The sequence below is a fragment of the Hemitrygon akajei genome, chromosome 20 (assembly GCF_048418815.1).
Source record: "Hemitrygon akajei chromosome 20, sHemAka1.3, whole genome shotgun sequence".
NCBI classification, from domain to species: domain Eukaryota; kingdom Metazoa; phylum Chordata; class Chondrichthyes; order Myliobatiformes; family Dasyatidae; genus Hemitrygon; species Hemitrygon akajei.
The window spans coordinates 67,181,157-67,197,009 of NC_133143.1; the positions used below are offsets into that span (position 1 = coordinate 67,181,157).

General features: G+C 37.0%; 1 protein-coding gene across 4 annotated transcripts in view; it reads left to right on the forward strand.

Moving 5' to 3' along the window:
* top2b (DNA topoisomerase II beta) overlaps nucleotides 1–15,853 on the forward strand; it is an 85,826-nt gene that overhangs the window by 27,840 nt on the left and 42,133 nt on the right. For all 4 annotated transcript variants that reach the window (XM_073024540.1, XM_073024539.1, XM_073024538.1 and 1 more), the window contains 11 exons: nucleotides 800–890; nucleotides 2,032–2,095; nucleotides 4,100–4,245; nucleotides 4,336–4,433; nucleotides 6,951–7,163; nucleotides 8,904–9,077; nucleotides 10,043–10,144; nucleotides 10,238–10,375; nucleotides 10,796–10,934; nucleotides 11,156–11,313; nucleotides 13,130–13,255. In XM_073024540.1, the coding sequence (XP_072880641.1) occupies nucleotides 800–890; nucleotides 2,032–2,095; nucleotides 4,100–4,245; nucleotides 4,336–4,433; nucleotides 6,951–7,163; nucleotides 8,904–9,077; nucleotides 10,043–10,144; nucleotides 10,238–10,375; nucleotides 10,796–10,934; nucleotides 11,156–11,313; nucleotides 13,130–13,255 (1,449 nt within the window). The remainder of the gene's footprint in view (nucleotides 1–799; nucleotides 891–2,031; nucleotides 2,096–4,099; nucleotides 4,246–4,335; nucleotides 4,434–6,950; nucleotides 7,164–8,903; nucleotides 9,078–10,042; nucleotides 10,145–10,237; nucleotides 10,376–10,795; nucleotides 10,935–11,155; nucleotides 11,314–13,129; nucleotides 13,256–15,853) is intronic.

Genomic DNA, 15,853 nt, shown 5'->3' on the forward strand with positions numbered 1-15,853 from the left:
ACCTTGAAGTATATGGGCTACAGAAACAAAACACTCAGTGTTCACTTTAAGTAAAGGAGGTACTAATAAAGTGGCCATTGCATATACATTACAGTTTTTTAAAACTATAGTTATGCCCTGTCTGGAGTATTGCATTCAAATAGGTCATTCCCTTGTAGGAAGAATATTGAGACTTTGTGGAGAGGGTGCAGAAAAAGTTTACTAGGATGCTGCCTGGATTAGAAAATGTTGCTATAACAACATTTGGTTGAACAAACTTCGTTTGTTTTCTCTGGAGTGGTGAAGACAAGGAAAATCTGATAGAGGTTTATAAGATTATGAGAGCATAGTTAGAATACACAGTTTTTTTCCCCCTAGGGTTGAAATGTGTAGTGCCAGAGAGCATGCATTTAACGTGAGAAGAGGGCAACTTCAAAAAAGATGTGTAGGGCAAGTTCTTTGACTAAGAGAGTGATAGGTGCCTGGGACGCAATGCCTGGTGTGATGGTAGAGGCAAATACGATGGAAGTGTTCAAAACAACAGGCACATAAATATACTGGAAATGGAAGGATTTGGTTGTTCTGTAGCAGGAGGGGTTATTTTAGTTGGCCATTTGATTACTAATTTAATTAGTTTGACATTGTGGACTGAAGGATCCTATGCTGTACTGTTCTATGTTCTGTGACATATTTCAGGGTTCTAAATTCATGTATGCTTGATTTTTATCTTTATTTATAAAAAGGATAGCATTTTATAGAGGATAACCGAAAAGAGTAAGTTGTAAATTCAGGAACTTACTTTTATTCACTTCCTTTTCAGCCAATGTGGGTTTATGATGAAGATGTTGGTATGAACTTGAGGGATGTTACCTTTGTTCCTGGGTTGTACAAAATATTTGATGAGATTCTAGGTAAGCTCTTGTTTCTCTCCCACCTCCTGGCTACTTTAAGGTAAACCAAGTACAGAAAAATTTTGGTAAACTGATATGCAGTTTGGAAACCCCAGTTGTTTGATATCAGTTTTCTGTATTAATCTGAAGTGTGAGGGACATGTGAACATCCAGGATAAAGCAGCCCACTGATGGCTTCTCTTCCACAATGTCTACTGGCTGTAGTGTGTCCTATCTAATTACTCACCTTGCTACTCTTACAACACCTAAATCCATGACCTCAACATCCAAGAGGACAAAAGTAGCAGGTACATGGGACCCTAATATATGTAGGTTCCTCTCCAAGTTCCACACTAAAGTGAGCACACTGCAGTGCAAACAGTAAATAGTGGTGGAGATTATTGTTACCTCAATAAGCTGAGTTGAAATAGTTTCCCAATGTTCACTAGAATTCTGCAGTGATCTGAGAAATGCTCACTGTCATCACTTTCAGAATGATGAGGCAAAGGCAGTAAATGCTGGACTTGAAGGTAAGACTGTAAGACATAGGAGCAGAATTAGGCCATCCGGCCTGTCGAGTCTGCTCTGCCATTCCATCATGACTGAGTCATTATCGATTCTCCTGACTTCTCCCTGTAACCTTTGACACCCTGACTAATCAAGATGATGGCTAGATCCCAATAAAAGAATAAACAAAAAAATAGTTATTTTTATAAATGGATATTTACGTCATGTTACGTCATTTACGTCATGTATCATGTTAAATTTTGTTATGGTGACCTAGATGCTGAAGATTTATATTCTACAGAGGTCTCAAATTCATCCTCATAAATCAGCATTTGGCCTTTAACGCCAATCTCAAACAATAAATTACCAACTAAAGCAGAGATTTCCAACTTTATTTATGCCATGGACCAATACCATTCAGCAAGGGGTCTGTGAAGCCCATGTTGGGAACCCCTGAATTAAAGTGAAATCATTTTAGGACTTGTAAGGAATTTCTATGGAAATCCTGGTGTGCTGTTTGGTCAGCTTTACTTCCAGTGAATGCAAATGGTGATCCATCACAGTTTTAGCACATAATTTCATTTCAAAGCAGTTATTATTTTATCCCACGGCAGATAATTTTGGCTTTATAAAATGTGGCTTTGTTCTGTTTTAGTTAATGCAGCTGATAACAAGCAGAGGGACAAGAATATGACCTGTATCAAAATTTCAATTGATGTGTAAGTCTTTGCATCGGTATTTTGCATATTACATGTACTGATTAGTTACTGGAGTTTATGGCTGTATAAAATAACTTTTAACTGCTTTGTTGGTTTTCTTGTTCTTAAAATGACAGTCTTTTTACAATAACCAGAGATGTCAACACTATTGATGTAATATCCTTTAAAACTCAATAATTGATCTTGATTGATTCAAATAATCATAAACGAATAGTCTTATCTGGCAATTATTCTTGCTGTTTGTAAGCTTGACTGCTTGTGTGTCTATATGTCTATTCTTGACTTTGACTTAATTGTAGTTGGTGTTGTAAAAGATTGATTCAAATAGGGGCCGAGGAATTAGTTTTAAACTCTGCCCCCTCACACCATTAACCAAAAGCAGTCCTGTATGAAACTTACAGAAAATTCTAAATATTGTGTGTGTCTGTACTCACTCAAGTAAACAGTGATGGAAATTAATCAAGAGATTGAAAAGATGGTTGCAAAGATCACATAACAACCAGATGCAGCGAGTGTCAATAATGTAGTTAAATTTAAAAATGTGGAATGGGGTAATTCATTCATCATTGTGGGGTTTGAAGAAAGCATGTAGTTGTGGAGCTGGCCAAGGAGTGCAAATCACAAGCTAAAGGTTATGGAATATGCTGAAAGGGTAAGCTGCAATCAGGCAGCTTTTGTATTTTGCAGAGTTTGAAGATTTGTGAATGAGTGGCTGTGACTGTTTGGTATATTTTTTGCATTAAATGTGGAATCACATTATTACAAGTTATGGGTATTACACAAAGATGTAAGTGTAGTTGTAATTGTTCGCTTAAGATATTTTAAGGTCTGATTCAATGAATGTGAGGAAAGCAGAAGGATATGGGCATTGAGTAGGCAGAATAGATTAGTTTAGTTGGCCATTTGATTACTAATTTAATTAGTCGGCACAACATTGTTAGCTGAAGGGCCTGTTCCTGTGCCTTCCGGTCTATGCTCTATGTTCTGTGTCTTTGCACAATGTTTGAAGAGGGCTATTCGTCAAGGACATAAAGAGGGATTAATTAAGCTATTAGATGGAGCGGTAGACTGAAACAGTCGATGTAAGACACTTAAAACAAGGAATATTTTTCATTAAATGATTTATTATTTTCTTTAATGTACTGACTGAAAAATAGTGGCAGCATATTCAGTAGTAATTTTCAAATGGGTATTAGCTTGATAATTGAAGAGGTAATTACATAACTTTTAAAGAACAGATAGAAGATAGTTGGATCAAAATCTTACTTTACTGCAAGGTGCAATGATATTTGAATTTTAAATTTGTTTAGTATTTTCACTCTCATTAAGTGGCAGTATGCAACAGTGGTATCAGTTGCAAAGCCATACAGGTTTTTTACAAGTTCAAGTTTAATTGTCATTCAATCATACATGAATACAGTCAAATGAGATTGCATTCCGCCAGGGCCAAGATGCTAAACATGGTACTAACAGTCCAAAGCATGTATAATTAGAAATACAGTAAAATTCCAATAGTCTGTTGTCTCATTGTTCAAAAAAAAATCACTGATTCTGCCTTTGGCTCAGCCAGACCCTGGTACTTTCTTCCTTGTAAATACACTGGTTTTGTTGAAAAATGTAATCTTCTACATGTGAATCTTGTATTTGGATATTGTATATAGCGTATGGTGGTGTTTCATGAATTAATATCCAATATTCTGGGAAAAGTGACACCAACCATGTCTCAAGCCTGACATTAAAGTAATTTTTGCTGTTTTGTTAATCGTGAACATTATAAAAAGGCTATAAAACACATTCTTCATATACGGCTCATTGATCTATTTCCTGGTTGAAAGCTTGGATCTCTGAATTTGCAAAAAGTTTTACAATGCATTTGTAATAAGTTACAAACTGTAAGAAATACTGCTGTATTCAGTTTGCTTATATTTTAAAAATGAATAAATCACTAATGTTATTGGTCTTGGAAGAGAAATGCACATTTAAATAGCTTTTGTTTTTTTCAAGGGATTCCAACACTATTAGCATTTGGAATAATGGGAAAGGCATTCCAGTAGTGGAGCACAAAGTAGAAAAAGTATATGTACCTGCTTTGATTTTTGGGCAGCTCTTAACGTCAAGTAACTATGATGATGATGAAAAGAAAGTCACGGGTAAGATCAGAGTTCACCATTCATTCAATTGTGCAAAACATTTTTCAGCTATTGATGCTGACAGCTTTCGTGATTGTTTGGAATTTGCAGGTGGAAGAAATGGCTATGGTGCTAAACTCTGCAACATATTTAGCAGCAAGTTCACGGTAGAAACTGCTTGCAAGGAATACAAAAACAGTTTTAAGCAGGTATGATGCAATTTTAGGTCCTTTCATTCATTAGAAATCGAGGAATGTGGCTTCTCTTCTGTGATTGATGGGTTTGATAGACTTCCATGTGAGTTTCAGCCATCAGTACTGTTGCTGCATCCTGTAGAAACGTTATGAGAAGAAGAATTATAAAGATAATAAGAATAATTTAATAAAAGAAACTGAATAGTTATATGTTCATGTATTCCGTGTACATTATAGCACACACTGAATTGATTATATTATTTTCTAACCTACTTTTAACTCTAGTAACTTCGTGTGTTCCTCTTAATTTTATATTTGAATACAATGTAATATGCATTATATGATCCTTCCAACTGTTCCATGTTAGTTTACTGCCAGTTGCCTGCTCCTCCGTATATTCTTTTTGCGTTAGAGCAGGTGTAAATTTTTGACTGAGATTGTAAGTTGCAGGAGCAGAACCAGGCCATTCAACCCATTTAGTTCGTTCTGCCTCTTGACCATACCGATCAATTCTCCATCTCAAAACCATTCTCCTGCCTTCTCCCTGTAACTTGTGACACGCTTACTAATCAAGAACCTGTCAACCTCTGTTTTAAATATACTCAATGACCTGGCCTCCACAGCTGTCTGTAGCAATGAATTTCACAGATTCACCACTCCGTGAAAGAAATTCCTCCTCGTCTCTGTTCTAAATGGACGTCCTTGTTTTCTGAGGCTATGCCCTCTGGTCCTAGACTCCCCCACTAATTGAAACATCATCTCCACATCCACTCTATCTGGGCCTTTCAGTATTTGATAGTTTGAAATGATATCTCCCCCCCCCCCCCCCCCCCCATTCTTCTGAACTCCAGAGAGTCCAGGCCTATAAAATGCTCCTTGTACATTAATCCTTTAATTCCCAGGATCATTCTCATAAACCTCCTCTGGCCCTCTACAATACCAGCACATCTTTTCTCAGATACAAAGCCTAAAGCTATTCACAATCTTCCGTATGTGGTCTGACCAATGCCTTATTAAGCCTCAGCATTACTTCCTTGCTTTTACATTCTAGTCTTCTTGAAATTAATGTTAACTTTGGATTTGCCTTCCTCACCACAGACTCAACTTGCAAATTAACCTTTAGGGAAACTTGCACAAGGACTCCCAAGTCTCTTTGCATCCCTGACTTCTGAATTCGTTCCTATGCCTTTATTCCTAAAGTTCATAACCATACTTGAACTATATTCCATCTACCATTTCTTTGCCCATTATCCTAAAACTAAGCTGCACAAGTGAAATGGCTTGACTGTCTGTTCGTTGAGCAATGGTAGCCATGACTACTTCTGAAAATACGAGCAAATTTCTGTGTATTGATGTCAAGTGATTGGTAGTTATCTGTGCAAATCAAAGCAGCAGTGTTTTCTTCAACTTTTTTTTTCCCTCAGTGATTGACAGAGAGATCACAATGTTATATAGGAATGTGAACAGACTAATGCACATTTCATTGTTCCTTACTCAATATGATGTCCAAAATAATTAACTTTTGTATGCAATACTTGAATTTGTCTTTTTGTTCACTTTGCTGTTCAAACCTTGTCACCCACCACACCAAACTCCACACTCACGTCCCTAAATTTCCCCCACACACTTCTGCTTAAGTACTCCAGAATATACAAGTGGAAACTCAGTTACGCTGACCCAAGTTTAAGTTTGAAGGTATTGATGATCTAACTTCCTTAGGCAGAGGGTGGTGAATCTGTGGAATTCTTTGCCACAAACGGCTGTGAAGGCCAAGTCATTGGGTATATTTAAAGTGGAGGTTGATAGGTTCTTGGCCAGTCAGGTCATAAAAGATTGAGGAGAAGGCAGGAGAATGGGATTGAGAGGGAAAATAAATCAGCCATGATGGAATAGATGTCTTGATAGACCAAATGGCCTAATTTGCTCCTATGTCTTATGGTCTTATGCCTTACCTTGTAAGTTTATGGAACCCAAATGTCTGATGCAATTTTGAAACATCTTGGGATTTTATGCTAAATATAGGAACATAGAAAAGGCACGATAAATAGAGTATTTTTACCCACACATTACCTGTTTTAGCTCTTTTTGATACTTTAAAACATAACCAGAACATTTCTCCTTTTAATTTTTTTGTCATTGTTGATTTAGAGCTTGCATGTATTATTGCATTAAAGCCCGAAGGATAGAATTCTCTTAGATGTCATGAAGAATATTATTTTCAAGCTAAAACCTTGCTTTTATCTGCCACTAAAATGTGTGGTTCTTTTTATAATATTTTATTTTTGTATATAATCATCTATATTTGTTATCCTATTTATACTAGATCACATAACTTTTTTTGCATTTATTCAAAGTTCAAGACTGTTTAATGTAATTTCCGGTACACAAGTGTAAAGAAGAATGAAGTAGTTGTTACCCCATATCTGATTCTTTAGATAACTTAAAGGCAAAAGCTGAAACTCATTAAATTTGTGTCATATATTGTAAATATAAACAAAATATTTTAAAATACTTCAAAATATCTTCATGCAGACGTGGACAAATAATATGAACAAATCATCCGAGTCGAGGATTAAATATTTTGATGGAGATGATTACACGTGTATAACATTCCAACCTGATCTGTCAAAATTCAAGATGGATAAACTGGATAAAGATATTGTGGCACTAATGACTCGAAGAGCTTATGATGTAGCTGGGTCGTGTAAAGGAGTCAAAGTCATGCTTAATGGAAAGAAGTTGCCAGTAAGTAATTATTAACAACACATCTTTAGATTACAATATTTGTAGGATGTTCTGAGATTATCCATAAATAGTTGTTCTCGTGCTTGGTTTCAAGTTAAAAGGTTATTGGCAGCTGCTTAACTATTTTTCAATGTATATTATAATTATGTTTGAAATGTATATTATAATAGATTCTGCAGATGGACTGTTGACTGGCTTTTAACTTTTGTTTAATATCTAGAAATGTACCTGGCCTAGGTATTGCATGGCTGAAATGATAAATGAGCAGAAGAGAATTTTGTGGTAGTTTTTGGGGCAGTACAGTGGAGCTGAGTTCATTCCTGACTCTACAGCAGTGTATGTGCACTTTGCATATTCTTCCCTGTTCCTATTTGTTCCTATGTCCCAGAGGTCTGTGTGTTGGCAGGTTAGTTGGTCATTTTGAATTGCCCCTATTTTTTAGAAGTATTTTTTAGAATTGGTAGGAAATGGGGTAAGAGTAGAATGTGATGAGAATAGCTTAGAAGGTAATGAAAGAATGAATGGGATTGCTCTATGAGCTGGCACAGATTTGATGGATCAAATGATCTCCTCTTTGCTTGTTGTGTTGTATGGAAATGTTTGAATTTTAAGAGAAATATACCTTCGTTGCTTTGATGTTTGTCCCTATGAACTGCAAAGTATTGTGTAAGTGACTTGTTCTTTTAGAGGGGAAATGGGTTATTGTTCTCCAAAGCGTTTTTAAAAAAAAAAGGAAAATAAATTTGGAAGCTGATATAAAAGGGATGAAGGAGAGGGTGCTGAAGATGAGTACAAGATTACAATGCAGCTTTTATTGGTTAAATATTGATAGATAAAACAGAAAATGCAGGAAATATTCACCAAGCAGTATTGTCGAGGAAAAAGAACAGATATTTCAGGTTGGCAGCCTTTCATCAGAACTAGGAGAAATCAGAAATAAGACAAGTTTTGAGAATTCCAATCGTGGAATTGAATTTAGGAGCCGAGAGGTAATGTTGCAGCTATATAGGACCCTGGTCGGACCCCACTTGGAGTACTGTGCCCAGTTCTGGTTGCCTCACTACAGGAAGGATGTGGAAATCATAGAAGGGGTGCAGAGGAGATTTACAAGGATGTTGCCTGGATTGGGGAGCATGCTTTATGAGAATAGGTTGAGTGAACTCGGCCTTTTCTCGTTGGAGCGAAGGAGAATGAGAGGTGATCTGATAGAGGTGTATAAGATGATGAGAGGCATTGATGGTGTGGATAGTCGGAGGCTTTTACCCGAGGCTGAAATGGTTGCCACAAGAGGACACAGGTTTAAGGTGCTGAGGAGTAGGTACAGAGTTGATCTCAGGGGTAAGTTTTTTACTCTTAGAGAGTGGTGAGTGCATGGAATGGGTTGCCAGCAATGGTGGTGGAGGCGGATATGGTAGGGTCTTTTAAGAGACTTTTAGATAGATGCATGGAGCTGAGTAAAATAGAGGGCTATAGGTAAACCTAGTAATTTCTAAGGTAGGGACGTGTTCGGCACAACTTTGTGGGCCGAAGGGCCTGTATTATGCTGTAGGTTTTCTATGTTTCTATGTTCTATGTAATTCCAAGGAAGTTTTGAGGTTTATGTTCTACGTGACAAAGTAGACCTGTGGAGGACAGGAAATGAAACCATTAGAATGTGAAAGGAGAGAAAATCAAGGAGTGGAATTGAAGAGACAGAATGTGGTATGTGATCCTTGTTTAACTTTTGTTTTGGTTCTTTAGGTAAATGGATTCCGGAGCTATGTTGATCTTTATGTAAAAGATAAACTGGATGAAACTGGTGTTGCTCTGAAGGTGGTTCATGAAGTAGTGAATGATCGCTGGGAGGTGTGCCTGACCATGAGTGAGAAAGGCTTCCAGCAAGTCAGTTTTGTAAATAGCATTGCTACCACTAAGGTTGGTATTATAAAAGCTTCAAGATTCAGCATTGTTTAATGTCATTTCCATTGTAAAGGAGAACAAAATAATTGTTACTCCAGATCCAATACAACACAAAAAAAATTTAAAAAAATAATAAAAGGACTCAATAAATATAAATACATAAGGTTAGCTTATATACATTGATTGTATGTCCATTAAGTGACACTAGGCACAGGAGTGTTTGTTCATAAGGTAAATAATAAAGTAGTGGTGATCGGGGGCATGGAGGGGTGGGTGGGTTAGTGGGTGGAGGTGTTGATCAGCCTTACAGCTTGGTTGAAGTAACTGTTTTTGAGTCTGGTGGTCCTGGCCTGGATGTTATGTACACTCCTCCCTGATGGGAGTGGGACAAACAGGCCATGAGCAGGGTGAGTGGGAACCTTCATGATGTCTTTTTCCGTTTTTTTTTGTATATTTGTCCATAATGGTGGGTAGGCTGGTGCCTCCAATGCATTGGGCAGTTTTGACGACCAGTAGTAGAGCCTATCTGTCCAAGCAATGATGCAGCTTGTTAGGATGCTCCCTATTGCACATCTGTAGAATGATGTGAGTATGGATGTGCATAGTCCAGCTCTTTTCAGCCTCCTCAGGAAGTAGAGGCATTGGTGAGCTTTCCTGACTATGTAGGATGTGTTCTGTGACCATAAGAGATTGCGATTATTTACTCTGAGGGGTTTGAAACTGTTTGTAGTTTCCAGTGCTGTGCTGCCAATACGAAGGAAGATGTGAGTGGAGCAAATTTTGAAGTTGATAAGCATCTCCTTTGCCTTGTTGACATTGAGCAAGAGATTATCTGCCTGGCATCAGGCCTTGAGCTCTTTACTCCTCTCTAGGCTGTCTCATCATTGTTAGTTATTAGGTACTCTCATATTGCTTTGCGAAAGTTATCATTTTTTTCCTTTAAATCAAAAAGTATTCTAAATTTGTTGTTATTTTCAAAGGGTGGTAGACATGCAGATTATGTGGTCGACCAGATTGTTAGTAAGTTAATTGAAGTTGTGAAAAAGAAAAACAAAGCTGGAGTATCAGTCAAACCTTTTCAGGTATGTTTTGTTTTGTAGAATTCTAGTAAAACTTGACATGATAGCGTAACTCTTTAATATGAAGATAATTTCAGATATTTTCCTTTCACGTAGGTAAAAAATCATTTATGGGTCTTTGTCAACTGCCTGATTGAAAACCCAACATTTGATTCACAAACAAAGGAAAACATGACTCTTCAGCCGAAGAGCTTTGGATCAAAATGCATTCTTTCTGAAAAGTTCTTCAAGGGGGTTAGTATTTCAGTGTTCAATATATCCTGGCCTGATGAAGGGTCTTGGCTCGAAATTGTTTATTTCTCTCTATAGGTGCTGCATGACCTGCTGAGTTCCTCTAGCATTTTGTGTGTGTTGCTCTGGATTTCCAGCAACTGCAGAATATCTTGTGTTTATCAATATGTATATCTTGGAGTTAACAGTTTGTGTGCAGATATGGGCTGATTTTAAACTTTAAAAAAAATGGTGTCATTGATTAAGGTCAAGGAGCCAACCATTTTACACCTCCTATTTCCGATGTTAGAATTTACATTTTTCAGGATTTAGACGATCTTTAGTTTCATTGCATTTAGTACTATTAAAATGAAATTGATATTTTTTGAATTGATTTTTTCCCCCCTCATTGTTTTAAGAGGAAAATTTCTTTGGTTCTTTCAGGCAAACAACTGTGGCATCGTTGAAAGTATATTAAATTGGGTAAAATTTAAAGCCCAGACCCAACTGAATAAGAAGTGTTCTTCAGTAAAACACAGCAAAATTAAAGGCATTCCAAAACTAGATGATGCCAATGATGCAGGTACAGTAAATGCTTTTGCTTCCAGTAGTACGAGAACAGATGACACATATATCTGTGGTTTAAAATAAAATGGTCACTTGTGAAACTTAATGAGAACTATTATGGTTGAACAGAGAGAGTTTAAATATCTGACTGCAAGACATTTTCTATAACCTGTTTCACATTTGTCTTTAATACATAAGCTGTATGAGCTAAAGGATATGTATATATTTCTAAATTAGGTGGAAGGCATTCCTCAGAATGTACATTGATTCTGACAGAAGGAGATTCAGCCAAATCCTTGGCTGTGTCAGGCCTAGGTGTCATTGGCCGTGATAGATATGGTGTGTTCCCACTGAGGGGTAAAATTCTCAATGTTCGAGAAGCTTCACATAAACAGGTATGACTGAACAGAGATAATAAGTAAAATAGCATTGTATCTTTTAACTTGATAAACCTTTTTGTCCTCAGCTGGAAATCACTTGAATGCAAAACAATTGTGAGTAGAGCATTTGAGACATAATCTCAATGAGTATTCTGGCAAGAAGATACCTCCTTTCTAATTAAAGCATGTGTCTAAAATACTTGTGCACTTGTATTTTGCAAGTTATTTTATTAGCAAATTTTTACCTCAGATTATTTTGTTTCATGTAATATAGCTCTCTCGTGGTTCCGTCCTAATTTCCCACGTCTTCAGTTAGAGTTCCACATAAGTAAATTATTGAGGTTAATGAGGTTCATTATTTATTACTGCAATCAGGTGCCTTGCTAAGCTTTCAGATGGAGCCGGTAAATAAACCATCATTTATTAACTCCATCTGTTAATGTGATGGACTCTATATTTCACAGATCTAACAGCATTGGGCAAACTCATTTGGCAAAGAAGGGATGGGAGGGGGAGGTAGTGGAAGTAGATTTTATTTTTTAGTTTACATCATTAATCCCCTTATCATTCTTCAAGCTGTTTCTTGAATATTTTGCAATTTTTGTGTGATTAAACTGGATGCCACTTTCTCTTATATCCTTATGACTAAAGTTTGTCTTTTTTGTATCACAGACTTTAGAATGAGTCATGAAAACAGAGACATTAATGAAATGACTTTGGTCAGAACATTTATTGTGAAAATGATTTATTTTATTCTCTCTGTGTATGAGAAATGCAGCATGAATAATTGTCACACACAAAATTGAATTGCATTTGATTACTACCTTATTTGAAGCTTGTGCATTTTCTGACCTTTCAATGGAACTTCATTTGAAAGAGTGTAAGAAATTCATTTTAATCATCATTTAACAAACAATATTTAACAGGACCAATGCAAGGTTTCAGCCCAAAACATTGACAGATTTCTTTCCTTGCACAGATGCTGCTTGACCCCTTTCCCCACTGACTTCCTCCAGCAGACTGTTGCTCTAGATTTCTACAGTCTTTTATGTCGACATTTGAACTAATCGTTCTGTTAATCTACACCAGACTCTAAAGTCAGAAGTCAAATAACCTTCAATGATCTCCCGGTCAGGCAATACCGTTTAGTAAAAGGAACGATAAAATTTCTTGAACTTGTTTGTTGATTTCAGTAGTTGCATCTTACAATTGAAAATAAGATTGAAATTCTCTGATTTGTTTTAAGTATTCTTGCATATCTCCTAGTAATTGTAAGCTTGCTCTTTAATACGGTTCTAACGCTCAAGGTTGTCAGACATATTCAGAGATAATATATCTTAAAAATATTTCTGCTGTTAGACGGATAATAAAAAAGTCTAAGCTTGATGTTTTTATTTTTATATCCCCAAGGCATCATAAGCCTATTTTGTTATTTTTTTATTTTATAATCCTTCATAAACAGAATAATTTTGTTTTGTTTATTCCTGTATTACAGTACTTTTAATGTGTAAAATTATTAAATGAAAGAAAGCAGCAATTTTTATTCATTTTACCTTCAATAATATACTTCAATTTTACAGAATTGGTAATGAAATATTGCATGGATACCTTAAACCCTGCTATCTGAATTTAATCTGTGGTTCTGATTATTTTGGTGGAATACCTTAAAGGATCACATTCTGCAAATTGCTTCATAGTAGCTAAATTCAGTTCAGTTGCTGTGGTTATCCATGAGAATTTTAACAATTTAAAAGAATGTTGAATTATTGAGTTGTGGAACATTGCAATTCCAGAAAAAAAACAAAGATGTTAATGTTGCTTTGTTGTGCAGATAATGGAGAATGCAGAAATCAACAACATTATCAAGATAGTAGGTCTTCAGTACAAGAAAAGTTACGATGATGCAGAATCACTGAAATCTCTTCGCTATGGCAAGATTATGATCATGACTGATCAGGTTAGCATTTCACTTTCCCTGAATCTTAATTAAAAGGAGATGCACATAATGGTGTTCTCAATAAATACTGCAGGAACTCTGCTCTGTGAGCATAAAAGCTGACATTGAGTACTATCAAAGTTCTTTAGTTTCATGGAAAGTCAGAGAAAGTCACTTACCTAGTCCTGGCTTCACTTGTGTTACTATTTCCCTCTATCTGTTTAATTTTCTGTTTGTTTAGAACTGTTTTGCTCTTTTTATTTCTATTGCATATTTTAATTGGAATGTAAGTTGTATTGAGAAGTGTTCCCTTGGCTGTTGGCTTTGAGAATGCTGGCATAATATAGTTTTGCTTCCTTTCCATTCCATGACTTACACCAAGTGCTCTATTTACCCTTTGGTTACTCAGTTTTTCTGATTCAGTTAGTTCTGGCTTGTACTTACTCTCATATTCCCTCCAAGATGAGAGGATACTTACACCATCAATAAAACTCAGCACGATTCCCACTCCCCCCCCCCCTCCCTACTGGCCCCCCATCCCTGTTTCTTTAAAAAGGGCTTTCTTTACTTTCAAGATGCACTTACTGTTTAGGGCAGAAATGAAAGTTCTCCATCTCTGTCTATCAAATTTTGGTCTTGGTCTTGGCAGTGTTCAGGGCTTCCTTCATTGTGCTCAAAGCTTCCTCTTAGTTTTCACTGCTGTCAGCCATGCAAGTTCTGAGTGGAGACTCAGGAATACTGTCGCATACAAATGTAGAAGGATCCTTCATTCGTTGCTGTTTCTGTAACGACCAGTCAGGGTGATTAGATCTGAACTGAGTCCCCAAACCTGAAGATTGGCAGACCACTCTTAGTCTGACCCTACCCGTTGACCTGTTTGTTATGGGTGATCTTAGCAAGAGCCAAATGGTAAAGCCTGACTCCAGCCAACATAGTTCTCTGGATCATTGAGGTATGCAAGGCTCCAAAACACAACAAGGTTTGTGGTCCTCTTGGAGGTTTCAGATTTCAGTTTCCTTAAAAAGATATTACCTTTATCAAATTCCTTGAATTACTCGCTCCACTTTACGATTTTCAGTTTCACATCAATAAAATCCTGGTTTTAGTTGTGAGCAAGGCACAAACTTAAAATCAACTGGCAAACATTTGGGACCCTTTACCAAAGCAGGTCAGCCCAAAGAAATTTGTATTCATTTAAATGCAGTCACTGAAAGAAATATAATAGTCTATCCCTCAGCAAAATTGCATGTACTGTGTAAATTAGATTCAAGATTGTTTAATGTCATTTCATGTACACATGTGTAAGGGGGTCAAATTATTGTTACACATGATCCAATACAGCACAGAAGATAAATAACACAATAATAAAAAACATCATGAATATAAATATCTATAAATACAATAGATGATTTCTTTTGTTAATTGGGAGACAAATACTGACCATGGAACAGGAACTTCCCTGCTCTTCTCCCCAGTTACGTTTTTTTATATGGCTACCAGCAGAAAGACATGCAGAGTCTTCTGACTCTACTGAAGTATCAGTCTAGTATTTTCCAATCAGGGCTCCAAACAGTTCTTTCAGGTGAGGCAACAATTCACATGCGAATCTGCTGAGGTCCTCTATTGTATCTGGTGCTCCTGATGCAGCCTCCTCTACATTAATGAGCTCTGTCATAAATTGGGGGGCCACTTCGTCGAGCACCTCTGCTCCAGTTGCCAAAAGCAGAACTTCCCGGTGGCCAAACAGTTTTTTTGATTCCTATTCCCGTTCCAACATGTTGGTCCACGGCCGTCTTTTGTGCCATGATGAGGCCACCCTCAGGGCAGAGGAGCAACACTTTATATTTTGTCTGGGCAGCTTCCAATCTGATGGCATGAATATTGATTTCTCATTCTGGTATTAAAATTTTTCCCCAACCCTCCCCTCTTCTTCTATTCTCAACTTCAGCCTCTTACCTCTTCTCACCTACCTAGCACCTCCCTGGGTCCCCTCCTTCCCTTTCTCCTATCGTTCAATCTCCTCTCCTATCAGATTCCTTCTTCTCCAGCCCTTTATCTTTCCAACACACCTGGCTTCACCTATCATCTTCCAGCTAGTCCTCCTTCCCCTCCTCCCATATTTTTATTCTGGCATCTTTCCCCTTCCAGTCCTGAAGAAGGGTCTCGACCTGAAACATTGACTGTTTATTCATTTCCATGGATGCTGCCTGGCCTGCAGTTCCTCTAGCATTTTGAGGATGTTGTTTATGATCAGCAAAAACTTGCATTCATGCAATGCTGTATAATATTATACGATATTCAGTTAAAGTGTTCAGTATAATCAAACAAAAAGTGACAAAAAGCCAAAAAGAATTTTGTTCTTAAGAGAGAAATGGGTTGTTTAGAAGGGTTATTCCAGAACTCAGTCAAGATAACTGAAGATAGAAACAACCACTAGTTGTGAGGCAAAAAGGAGAGTAATGCATGAGAGCTTGAACTGGAGTAGTGGACAGTTCATGTTAGCGTTGTAATTTGATGATTTCATGCAGGAATTGAAGCATGAATGAGAATCTTGTTAAGCCAGAGACTTGATGGGTGAGTCCTAGACTCTAACTGGTGTAAATTGGATGTAGGAAACGG